The sequence below is a fragment of the Leiobunum rupestre genome, chromosome 4, assembly GCF_980474605.1.
Source record: "Leiobunum rupestre chromosome 4, qqLeiRupe1.1.hap1, whole genome shotgun sequence".
Taxonomy (NCBI): domain Eukaryota; kingdom Metazoa; phylum Arthropoda; class Arachnida; order Opiliones; family Sclerosomatidae; genus Leiobunum; species Leiobunum rupestre.
This window is the reverse complement of record NC_143387.1, coordinates 37800270-37813633: the sequence shown is the minus strand read 5'-3', so window position 1 is coordinate 37813633 and position 13364 is coordinate 37800270. Positions and strand designations below refer to the sequence as shown.

General features: G+C 39.7%; 2 protein-coding genes across 3 annotated transcripts; both read right to left on the bottom strand.

Annotated features, from left to right (window-relative positions):
- Positions 1-960: 960 nt before the first annotated feature.
- LOC149947661 (acetylcholinesterase-like) lies at positions 961-10857 on the bottom strand. 2 transcript variants are annotated; one of them, XM_090171973.1, is made up of 3 exons: positions 9489-10857; positions 1853-1989; positions 961-1789 (listed from the first exon to the last, which is right to left on the bottom strand). In XM_090171973.1, the coding sequence occupies exons 1-3, from the start codon at positions 10764-10766 to the stop codon at positions 1570-1572; spliced, it is 1635 nt and encodes a 544-aa protein (XP_090028099.1). In that variant the 5' UTR covers positions 10767-10857; the 3' UTR covers positions 961-1569. The 2 variants fall into 2 exon arrangements, with proteins under 2 accessions (XP_090028099.1, XP_090028098.1); XM_090171972.1 differs by having other exon boundaries at positions 966-1789; positions 1853-2049.
- Positions 10858-11847: 990 nt separating this feature from the next.
- LOC149947660 (acetylcholinesterase-like) lies at positions 11848-12888 on the bottom strand. Its single transcript, XM_090170927.1, has one exon. The coding sequence runs from the start codon at positions 12886-12888 to the stop codon at positions 11848-11850; it is 1041 nt and encodes a 346-aa protein (XP_090027053.1).
- Between the last annotated feature and the right edge of the window lie 476 nt (positions 12889-13364).

Sequence of the window (13364 nt, the reverse complement as noted above, 5' to 3'; positions counted from 1 at the left end):
TATAACCATTATTTGTAAATGGCCCCTAGCAAACTCTTCCAAAAGTAAAATTCCCCATCCTAAAAATTCCTGATTTCAAGCGGCACAAATTGATATATTATATTCTCTGACCCTTTCTACATGTAAAGTAAACCCCTTCGAAAAATACTCCAGCCTCTCTGGCGCTAATATGTACTCGCCCGCTAATCCCCAAAACTTTCCATACCCTTTTCTCTAAAATGTTGGCCACCAGGGAAAAATGTTTCTTGGTAGTCTTCACGACGCCTTTAAGGCAGAATTCTCATCGGGACTCAAGTGAATGGGTCAACTTTTAACCACCGTAACAACGTAGTAAATAAATCAAAGTTTTATACAAAATCTTGTACTTTCTAAATTAAGATAGTCCAAATAATAACCTATCTTCTAGATTTTTCAGTCGGTTTAGAAGATTAAGTAGCTCTCCCAAATTAATAGTTAAAGGCGCGGAAAAGAAGAATAAATTCGGAAGTCCTTTAACTAGATATTCTTCATTATATACCATTTTCTTCCACACTTTTACTACTTTTACTTCTTAGAGGTTTCTGCTTTTCTATAAACGTTTATCGCACTACCCCTGGTGTTATCGTTGTGAATTAAGCTCCCATTTAGAAACGAATTCAAAATAAAATCAGGTATTATTAATTTTAAACATCAATTGTGATATAGCCGAAGAATATGGTTTAATTTAGGGTATGTAATACAACATTCGATGTTCAATAATTGGTCGCTTTCTTTACAAAGCGAGCACCATAATGATAAATCGATCGTATTTTGTTAATTTCTTCTACATTAATTGGAAAACAATTATACAGTTCATTATAATTTTTAGGATAAGAGATTTATAAATTGTATTTATAAATGGGATTAATTCAAATTGGAATAAATTTATGATAAAATACCAAAGTCTTTCCTTATAAATTTATTTACATTTTAATTTAAGTGTTAACCATAGTGAAAAAATTAATTTTTACCATTAAGAATGCAAATATATGTTAGAATGATTATTAGAGTTTAGCAATTGCTAATTACTTAGATTCTACTATGTAGTTGATAACAAGTGGTTTCCTTAGTAAACACGTAAGATTTTATAATTTTACATGTATATTGACCGAACAACAATGAAAAATAAGCCCTCTTAAAGAAAGCCAAACTTTTTGTCTATCGGCCTGGTTATATTTTTATTAAGAATCTAACAAAAATGTCGCTTGAACGTATTCTATTTTAATATCTTACGCGAAAAGAAAGATTTTACATGGCTCAAACCTCAGCTGACAACAATGGATGATCTCATTTTCGATTTGGTGGAGCTTGATCACTAGAGATTCTTTTTCGGTGTAAATGGAGGCATGCAGAATACCCAAATTTAAGCGAATTTGATTAAGGAAGTTAAATAAATTTCAATTCAAGTTCGAAAATAAACGTCAACCATATCTAGATTAAACGTATACATGTACTAAGCAATGTAAACTCCTAGACAATTCCGATCATAATGTCGAAATCTTAACCTCTATTATCAATTAAGAGATGATAAATTAGTTGAAACATAATGGTCTAACAATTTGTTTCTGATTGAACAGGCATTTTGAAACACGATTCATCTTGATTTCCCTTGGGTAAAAGTTTCCTGAAAACGTATTCCCAAAGGGAACATTCCGTTAGGCGATAGTCTGACCCAACTTTCCTTTCCAAGCCCAAGTGCAGATGCTTTCGTTTTCTAGTGAAGGTAGGCCACTGAACATCGTCTTCGACTTTATTTTCATCGTTTGGATTTCTACAAAAACCAACGATAAATTAATAAAACAATATATCCAACTTGGTCAATTTTAAAACCCACCCAGTTTTTACAAAATTTCCAATTAGTCTCATAATCTTCTTTGATAATGCCATTTCAGCATCTGTGAAACCCTTTTCCCGTTTCAGAACGCCACCAAAGACAAATTCGATTTCATCGCCATGAACCGAACCGTACCACTCGGGAAAGTCAGAGATAGTCGGTACATGATCAAACACGAAACGAAATGATATCACACCCTGAGAAAAAATAAAACCAGTTGGCAAGCCAAAATATACCTCTCCTCGTGAGAGTTTTCCTGTGAATAGCTCAGCGATCAACAATTCGCCTGCTAAAAATATGACCCGGGTTCGATTTTTGGTAATGACCGTATTTTATATTAAAATAATTAATTAATTTTAATTTTAAATTAATTTATAAAGGCGTAAAGGTAAACGAATTTCACCAAAGCGGTTTTTCTAAATATTGTTGTAGCGTGATGTGTGTCGCTGGTTCTATGGTAGAGCATTCGCCTGCACGGGTTCAAATCCCGATCGCCGGATTTGTTTTTATTGAGGGGCTAGTCACTTCGGCTAATCTGTGTACAAGCCCGTACCTTTGAATTTAATTATGAGATTACGCGTAAACTTTAGAGTTTGTACCTTTATCAGTGTTGAGTACGCGTGATCGGTGTACAGGTCATCTGACAGTGGTTAGCTCTTCGGTTTTTACCTCTCCGAGGGGACAAAGTCCCCTAGGAGGGGTTATACAATCACCGTGTCTGTCTGTCCTGCGAACGTGTTCGCATTTTCCGTGCAAAGGTTAATCGTTACGTACGCAGTTTCTCGAAATCTCTGCGTTCGCAGTTGCTAGGACTGTCGAAGAGTTGGCAAAACTACCGTGCGACATTAACATAAACATTACAATAACGAAATATCCAATCAAACTGAGCGTTAACAGATTAATTTGCGGTTCGGTTTGGATAGTTTTTTTCGTTAACGCTCACCGTCGCGACAGTTTTAACTCAGTTTTTTTAATAATAATAATCCCCAATAATACCCAAGGCACCCCCTTAGGCCCAAGTCATCTTGCGACTTTTAATGCCTTAAAACAGGTGGCCGGGTTAAATGGCGTGCCACGCGAGCCAACAGCTCCCTACACTAACTATTACCGCTAACCTCAACAAGTTTTTTATGGAAGGGGAAACCGAAGAGCTGGGGGGAAAACCCCTTTAACCAGTGGGGAACGAACTTGCAAACTCAACGCAGAAGGATTGTTCCGAGTTTTCACCCAGTGCCACAAGTTGGGATCGAACCCAGCTCGTCTTGCTGCGAGGCGAAAGCGCTAACCACTTGGATATTTCGTTATTGTAATGTTTATGTGAACGTTGAGTTTGTGTTATGTTGGGTGTGGGTGTGGGTGTTGGGTGTGTTCTGTTTATGTTTGTTGTGTTTGTGTTATGGCGGTGGTGTTTGTTCTGTTTGTTGTGTTATGATGGTTGTGGATGTTGTTTTTGTTGTGTTTATGTGTGTACGGCCGTTTTCTCTTCAACTTCTTCTTATTGACTTTTGGGACGGACCGAGTGCTGAGTGTTATGGCAACCTCTCAACTTCCAATGGCAGGGTTTCCACCAATTGTTCACGGTATTCGTCTTAGAGTCTATTTGCGATTTATTGGCGCCGGCCGGGAATCGGACCCGGGTCTGCTGCGTGCAAGAGATTTACTCTAACCACTGAGCCACCGACGTTTGTTAATACGGTGTTTTTCTAAAAGAGCTTTGGCGAAAGTGTTTTAAGCAGTTTTAAAGTTATTAACGTCAATTTTTCCTGTACCATTTTATTTTTTTGATATGTATAAAATTGTCAAATGTGGAAATTTATCAATTTGTAGTTAAATACGAGCGTCGGCAGGAATCGAACCCGGGGCTCATTCTTATGACGCGGACGTTTTACCGATGAGCCATTGACGTCTACATCTCTGAAGTTTAAATACCAGTAAAACCGGTATAAAAATAAATGTAATATTTGTTTGGGTGGGAAGATTATAAACACCTTACGTAGATGTTTATTTTGTTTTTTGTTTCTGTTACTTTAATGTTTGATATTGCATTGGGTGTAGTATAACGTTACTTCTGCGTATTTTGAATGTGTGTGACGTTGAGACAAGGCTAACTCAGTTGCGTAGCTATCATAGGGCTGGGCGGTGCGGTGCACCGGGGCCCCATAGCGCAGGGGGCCCTATAAACCTAGGCTATACTGTGGAAAAATTCGGGAAATGCATGTATTTATGTAACGTGAATACTTCGACGCTTCGTCACGCCGCTAACTGAAACTGCAGCAAAATATGATATTGATCCCCAATTTCAAGTAAAACGGCAGTGAAAAGTTAAAAAAAAAACATTTTGACGAATTAGCTTCTGACCACCGATTCGAAAAAATGGAAAGTGACCATTTTAGAGCGGCGTTTTACAGCTATGAGATAAATCTGTGACACGTTTGATTTTCTAACGCCAAAAGTTTTAGTAGATATCGACGAAACAGTTTTATTACAAAAATGTTATCAATTTCAGTTAAAATATTCTGATTGGAAGTTTCATTTAAATCAAGGAATACCTCTGCGTATTGTTCCAATCCAGAGTGACTGAGAAAAATCATATCACCTCGGGCAGGAATCGAACCTACGACCTTTGGGCTACCGTCCCAACGCCACTACCATAATATTAATTCCTGCGTAATAATAAAAAATAAAATCTGAATAAAATATTCTGATTTAATAGGACCAAATTTTTCGCTTCAATTTCTCAATGTTTACCATTTGCTTCTACCTGAATTAACCGAACCGTGGACTGTTCAACAATTATAAGGAAATTCGGAGCTCTTGAATGTGACGTTACAGAAGTGTTTACTGCAATGTTATTATTTCACACTATACCTGTAACTTCTGCAACAGCTGAAAGATCTTTCAACAAACGAAAATAATTAAAAGTTATTTGCGGAATAGTCTGGGACAAAATCGGCTTTGCCATTTACCATTAATAGCAATCGACAACAAGGCTGCATCAAAATTAAATTTGAACAAAGTTATTGATAATTTTTAAAACATTAAAGCGCGCAAAAGATTGTAAGTTTTCATTTAAAAATTTTTAAATAGAAAAATAAAAGATTTTTCATTATCTATTTTTTTTGGAAACATATTGGTTAGGGGGCCCATTGTTTTCACCAGGGCCCCTTGCCCTTTAGCTACGCCACTGGGCTAACTTTGTTAAAGCTTTGTTATAAATAAAATGTTTCAGTGTATGCTTTAGCATCACATTGTTTTATAACTTGGCCATTAGCTTGAAACTCTTTAAACCGCAACCTGTTACATTTTAGATGCACAGAGAATTGGCACAATTTTATAAGCGAACAGCTCGCGTAGGAATATCACTCTTAGTTCTAAGCCGCCTCACACGGTAGCGCTCGAGTATCTCGATTTCTATGACGTATTTTCCGACTCCCTCTTCGTTTCAATATTTTACTTTAGGACAAATTCTCATTAATTGCTATACAGTTCTGACACACTTTTGGATCTTATGTTACTTTTGATGTTATTAATGTCGTTTTCTTTACTCGGTATTTGTTGTCAGTAGGTTTTTTTTCCGGATACTCTTTTTTACCTCTCCGAGGGTACTTTGTACCCTGGAGGGGTTATACAATCACCGTGTCTGTGGGTGGGTGTGTGTGTCCTGCGAACGCGTACGCATTTTCGGGGCAAAGTGTAATCACTGCGTACGCTTTGTGTTGAAATCATCGCGTTCGCAGTTGCTAGGGCTCTTTGCGTTCGCAGTTGCTAGGAATTAGGGAGCGAAGTCTAACGGATGGCAAAACCACCGTTTGACGGTGAGCGTTAACAGATTACAATGCGGTTGGGTTTGGTTTTGATGGTTTTACGCTCACCGTCGCGACAGTGTGGATGCAGTTTTATTGGATATTACGTTATTTTAATGTTTATGTGTAGGGTGTGAATGTTTAGTTTGTGTTATGACGGTTGTGTGTTATGTTAGTGTTGGTTGTGTGTACGTGCATTTTCTCTCCAACTTTTTCTTGTTGACTTTTGGGACGGACCGAATGCTGAGTGTTTAACAACCTCTCAACTTCCAATGGCAGGGTTTCCACCAATTGTTCACGGTATTCGTCTTCGTGTCTATTTGCGATTTATTGGCGCCGGCCGGGAATCGAACCCGGGTCTGCTGCTTGGAGAGATTTACTCTAACACCTCAGCCACCGACGCTTGTTAAGCTTCGGTGTTTTTCAAAAACAGCTAAGCGATAGTCCTTTACGCTGTTATAAAGTTATTGACGTCAATTTTTACCTCTCCGAGGGGACAAAGTCCCCTAGGAGGGGTTATTACCTCTCCGAGGGGACAAAGTCCCCTAGGAGGGGTTATACAACGACCGTGTCTGTCTGTGGGTGGGTCTGTGGGTGGGTCTGTGGGTGGGTCTGTGGGTGGGTCTGTGGGTGGGTCTGTGGGTAGGTCTGTGGGTAGGTCTGTGGGTGTGTCTGTCTGTCAGGACTGCGAACGCGTTCGCATTTTCGGTGCAAAGTGTAATCACTGCGTACGCAGTTTCTCAAAGGGTTGGCAAAACCACCGTGTGACGGTGAGCGTTAACGGATGCATTTGCGGTTTGGTTTGGATGGTGTTTTTTCGCTCACCGTCGTGACGGTTTGGTGTATTACGGTTTTTGTAATGTTTATGCGTAGGTTGTGAGTGTTGAATTTGTTGTGTTTGTGTTCTGATGGATGTGCATGTTGAGTCTGTTGTGTTTATATGGGCGTTTTCTCTCCAACTTCTTCTTAATGACTTTGGGACGGACCGAGTGCTGAGTGTAATGCTACCTCTCAACGTCCAATGGCAGGGTTTCCACCAGTTGTACACGGTATTCGTCTTAGTATCAATTTGCGATCGCATCGGGCGGGATTTGAACCCGAGACCTCCTGATTGACAGGCGGACGTTCTACCACAGAACCACCGACACTTGTTACGCCTTATTGAAAATTAGACCTTCAGCTTTATCGGAAGCGTATTTAATAGAGTACGAAATTTTGGTTTAATTGAAATAGAATTGAAATTGAAATTATTGCATCGAAGAAATTCTACTTTAGCGTTTCTCTATTGATTAAAAATAAATGCGCCACCCAGGTTTCGAACCCAGACCATTCGGCTTGGCAGTCGAGCGCTCTACCACAGAACCACCGATAGCTCCTTAGATTCACTGAAATTAAGACAGGCATCGTAAGCATAATAGGTAATAAAGTCTTTTTTTATTAATGAATTTATGAAGGCCTAATCTGGTATTTTTTAAAGGTTAAATCTTGTTTTAGCGCAGTCAGCCGAGATTAGAGGGTTAAAGGGTAGACCCTGTGGGTGGTCCACTTTTTTAACGACCTATATATAGTTCTGTTAATTCAAAGGAGATAATTTAACGTTAATTGCTTTAAGAGCTGGCGGTTCGTCAAGTGGCTCTCTGTGCTTTGTTGATGGTAAGGTTTTTGCTTCTTGTAAATACATTTGGTGTGGATATTTGGATATCTACGATTTCTAACGCAGTCAATGATTTCTTGGGTGTGCGAGTCATTATATGATATTGGAAATTGGACGGCATTGGTCTTTTTCATGTGGTATGCGTCACAACGTCAACAGGAAGTGAACGAGTCGTCCACTACCAGATATCTACGGTATCTTCATCAAGGGCGAGTGTTGAAATAAAATGAGCGTTAAAGATGCGGCAAGTATTTCGTAAGAGAGTAATTCCAAAAAGCCTCTGTAGATATTTCTTTCATTAAAATTTGCTTCGTATTATATTTAACTGATAAACTTGTTCTGTAAAAGGGTTTAATTCAATTGTGCATTGTTATAGTACGTCTAACTTACTGTTGTAACTACTTAACTTATGATATTCTGAATAAATTAAAATTGGTCGTTTCGTCTCAATTATTTTAATTATAATTAAAATTTTATACCGGGCGGGATAGAAATGGGTTAATATTTTTAACAAATAACTCTAAATTGCGGAGATATATCTTTAAGGGTTATCTCGATAAATTAATACCACTAGGGACAATTCTTCCGAGGAGAGGTATATTTTGGCTTGCCAACTTGTTACCTCTCCGAGGGGACTTTGTACCCTAGGAGGGGTTATACAACCACCGTGTCTGCCTGTGGGTCTGTCTGTCAGGCCTGCGAACGCGTTCGCATTTTCGGGGCAAAGGGTAATCGCTGCGTACGCAGTTTCTTAGAATTAGGGAAAAGGTTTTTCCAAAAGGGCCCGTTTTTTGTTGTCATTGGGTGTATTATAAATATTTTTAAAGTTGCGTAGTATCGGGCGGGATTCGAACCCGAGCCCTCCGGCACGTCAGGTGAGCATTCTACCACAGAACCACGGATGCATTGTACACCTCACTGAAAACTTGTTTTGTAATATAATAAGAATTTGTGTTTCAGACAAAGGAAGGGTCTTATGTTATTTTACTGATCGTGATAACGTTGTTTTTTTTTGTCTATTTTTCGGTATCGTTGGTTTTTTCCTGTTTCATATTTTTCTTTGTTTTTTAACCTTTTTTTTTCCCGCGAAATCATCCAGTGTTAGAGGAGGTTTTAAAGTGTATGCATCGTGTTCTAAAATTTATCCGGTTGCATTATAGTAACGTCGAAAATTTGAATTTGTGAATGGTAATTTGTTGTACTTTTGGCTATAATTACATTTTTGATTGCTTAGTTTCTAAAATAGTTGATGTAATTTGTGGCTTGATTGCGTTATATTTTTCTTCCGGTTATTTTTGCTTTGAAGCCTGATAGATTGAGTTAGTTAATATTTTTTTATTAGTAGTTTTTGCTCTGAAGCCTGATAGATTGGGTTACAATTATATATTTTCTATGGGTTTTTAAATTTACGGCCCACTTTCTTATTTTTCTTTTCTAAAAACAAATTTATCGCCGTTCTAACAGTTTTGATTAAGCGTAGTTATAGTGCTGTAAGCCGAAAAAATCCACTCCGAGGAATTGAATTTCTTCTACGCAATAATTTAAATTTAACACGAAATCTCGTTATATTTAAATACAAAACTATATGAAATATTTATATACACTTCCGCCTAAGCTGAAGTTATAATTGTATTAATAAGCGTTGGTGGTTCTATGGTAGAACACTCGCCTGTCAAGCAGGAGGGCCGAGGTTCAAAATCCCACCGGACGCTTTCGCAAATTGATAATAAGACGTACACCGTGAACATTTGGTGGAAATCCTACCATTTGGATGCTAAGACGTTTAATGTAACCCTTAGCGCTCGATCCGTCTCAAAAGTCAATAATTAGTAGCAGACGGAGAGTAGAAATACAGAAAGCCTAACACATGCACTAACACCCAAACTACACGCACTAACACACCAACATACGTCACCACACAGCTCAAACTCACTAATTACACGTACATACCCACTATACCCAATGGAAGAAAAAACGATTTTCGGAAAACACCTTTTCCTCAATTTCAAAATTGCGAACACGGTTTTTACACTTTGATCCGATACTGCGAACGCGTTTTCACAGCAAATCACATACACAAACACAAACAAACAGACACAGTGATTGTAAAACCCCTCCTAAGGAACATAGTTCCCTTGGAGAGGTAATTATAAATAATCCAGTCAATTCTTTTTCTTACTTGTTTGATAAGTTCGTTTCCAAATTCGTGGATTGGACAAGACATAATTACATCCGTGGTGAATTTAATGAAACTAGAACGCTTCTGGCCTTCGTCATCTGGATCAGTCCAATTCGTATAGAATGAATGTACGAGCTCCGCAACATCCGTATTATCACTGGCCATGGTGAACTTTGTAGCTTGTATCCATTCTTCGTGGCTGAAATCACGCGAAAGAAGATCACGGACAAACATGTCGACTGAAAAAGCGCCATCCTCCTTTGTCTCGCCAAACATGACTTCCTTAACGTTATCGTAACCGAGAGTCTTCGACACTAATTTGCCGTCGGAAACGGGGGAAAATGCCAAAGGCCCCTTCGCAAGCGCAACTGGGATAGTCGCTTTCATCAGTTCCTCCGTGGTTAGTTTCCTCAAACATTGTACCATTTCAATAGTGTCTAGGCTTGAACTATAGCAGCCAGATTCTGTTATTAATTTTATGCCGTTCTCTAGAGCAATCTTTCTACTTGTGGATGCAAAATTATTGAGGTAGGTTCCACTGAGAAGAATGCCTCTTTTCACTAGGTTGGCTTTGCTCAGAGCCGCGAGTTGAAAACTGACCGAGGAGGAACCGGCACTATGGCCCATTATGGTAATTTTCTTGGGATCCCCGCCGAAATGTTCTATGTTCTGGTAAACCCATTGAATAGCGAGAGATTGATCCAAAAGACCCACATTTCCGGGAGCCTCGGGGGTGTCCGAGAACAAAAAACCGAAAACGTTTAGTCTGTAGTTCAAGGACACAACGATGATATTTTCCTCCGCTGCAAAAGTGTCTCCGCTGTACCTCTCAATTGTGGAATGTCCGCAGAAAAATCCACCTCCGTGAATCCAAACTAAAACAGCCGCCTTTTCTGGTTTCGTGTCGGGGACCCATATATTCAAGTACAAACAGTCTTCCGAAATCTCTTCGGGTGGCTCTGCCCACCATTGAGAAGGGACACCCAAATGCGCGAACCAGGAGAGTTGCGGACAGGCTTTTGGCTTTCGGGTAGTGTCGCGCACGTCAGACCATTTGTTAACCTCTTGCGGCGGTTTGAATCTCATTTCGCCGATTGGTGGATTCGCGTATGGTATTCCCGAGAAAGCCGTTACCATCTTCATGGTAGGAGTCGTGAATGATTTACCGCGAACAAGACCTGAATTAGTTTCTACAACATTTCCGACTTGGGATTGAACGGCGGTATTCAAAACGAAAAATATTGAAGCTAAGACGAGTAAATGTGTCAGTCTCTCCATGGCGGTTACTTCTGTCTATCTGCGACGTGATAAAGTTGTTTCGAGTGATTTTTGATAAAGGTCGAGAGCGAAGCTTAAGAGTTAGGCTAGTTTTCTGTTAAAGTAAACACCACATAATTACTAGTTTAAGAAATGCTATTGATAAAAAGCAGGACAAGTGGTGTTCGAGTTTTCTACACCTACAAGTACATAACATCTCCATGATTTGATTGATGATGCCCTTGATTCTGCTTGACAATAAATTAAATATCCCTCTTACTGAATGAAATTTTCTATCACGTGTATCCGCAATTCAACAAATTTATGTATTCTTAAAATTAACGTTAAATTAAATATGTACGGAATTTGTACGTGTGCGCATTTTAGATAAAGCGCGACCTTAACAAAGACTGAAAACAAGGGTATTGGGTCATAATTTTTAATTACAAATATTTTTGTTGTGTTTTAAAATTTTTGCTTCAGAACGGGTCATGTCAACCGCTACAATACTATATAGTGCTATAAATCCCCATTTGATAGTACTCGGTTACCAGGAAGTATGGCAAGGTACTTTCGTATGGTTTATATGGTTTTATTTTTTCTCTGTGTTTACGAAACCTCTGAATTGTAAAGTTATTTATGAAAAAAAAACTTAGTAGTTCGTAATAATCTTTCAGCCTTGAGGATCTTATGTTTAATGAGTCTAAAGATAAACCGAATGTTTTTATCTCAAAATAAGAGCCGTACAGATATAGCTTCTTTCGTTGGACGGCAAAATTGTATAATCAAAGGGAGAGAAATGCAATGCTTTCTTCATTATTTTCAGTTGGCTAAGGAGATATTTTTCTCTACGGACTCGAGATATCGACATTCCTCCGGCCGAATTTGGTCGTACTGAGCGCTTGTTACAGTGTCCAAGTCGAGGCGGGCGCTTTCCATGCTTGTAAATAACGGCCACTCAATTTCGATATTTCTGAAATTTGGATATCTGAAACAGACAATAATAATAAAGCTCGCTAATAGTAAAACATTTACGGTTGCTTTTCAGCTACTTAAATACGTAATGGAAATTCTACCTTTAAAAAATATCATAACTGGAAACCTACCCATATTTAGCAAAGTCAGTCCAATAAGTCATCATTTTGTATCCAAAAGCTATTTCCACATCGGTCGGTGACCAGGATGAGTCCAAAAAATGTCCGAATACGTAAAGTAGGTCGTCACTATGAACGGCCCCCAAGCCTTCAGGATATTGGCTAACCCAAGGCCGATGAGTTAACTGATAGAAGTATAATGGTAACCCCGCCTCCGCTATATCTTTCGCCATGGCGTACATGCGGCAATTGAACATTAAGTCAGTCATCAGAGCAGTGGCTCCTTTGAGCACAGTCTCATTCGTCGAGGTGATGTACATTTCTTTTAGAATAGATTCCAGCTCGTCGCCATCCTCGCCGAGAAACTGAAGATAAAGTTGGTGGAAAGGATCTTGGTTTAAGCCGCTAAAGATCTCAGTGAGGGTGTAAAACCCATCGTCGGAGGTGAAACCCATCATAACTTCAACATCTTTAATTAAAGGTGATATTGTTCTTTTAAAACCACTATTCTTACTTCCCAAGGGCTTCAGATCTGGCAACTGCGACGAAATGGACAATATTTCTCGCCCAGTTTTGTTCCGAAGGCAAGACAAGGCTTCTTCAGCATTATTGTCCGATAAGGCGCAACCGGATTCTTCGAAAATGGAGAAACTAATAGACAGCCCTTCTTCTTCGGGAATCGAAGCCCAGATGTTGTAGGGAGAACCACTTTGCATAATGACTCGTTTAAATAAGCGCTCTTCCGGGGGGTGTATCAAGTAATACCCGGCCATCGAAGCCCCGGAGCTCTGACCCATTAGCGTGACTCTGTCGGGATCACCGCCAAATCGTTCGATATTGCGCCGAACCCATTGCAGAGCCAATTCGACGTCTTTCACACCCATGTCGCCGGGGCACTCGTTATCGTCGGCGAACAAAAACCCAAACGGGCCGAGCCGGTAGTTAAAGGTCACGACGACGACTTCTCCAACCGCGGACAGTACGCCTCCATCGTAAAACGGGAAACTGGATGATCCAACAGCGTAACCACCACCGTGAATAAACACCATGACCGGAGTCACGTTCCCCGGGACAGCCACGGGCGCCCAAACGTTCAGATACAAGCAGTCCTCCGAGAAAGAATTCCTCGAGGTGGCGATAGGATCATTGACTTGCAGGCAAGCGCTTCGAACATGGGTGGCTGGACGGACACCGTACCACAGTTTAGCTTCTAGTGGTTCTTGAAATCTCAGTTCCCCGACGGGAGGTTCCGCGTAAGGGATGCCAAAGAAACATTTCACAAACGTTCCGTTGCGAGAAAAAAGGTCGATCCATTTCACGAATCCCCGTAAGACGCCATTCACGGTGAACGCTATTGGATCTGAACTGGCAGGTTGAGTGTTTCCGCAACGAATTTCTGATAACAATTTTACTAAGAAGAGACTGAAAATAAATTGAAGTATTTACATTTTAGCTTACAACTGAAAAATATATCAGCGGCAAAAAACTCACGATATAATTATCCACGATTGTCCTTGCATTTTCA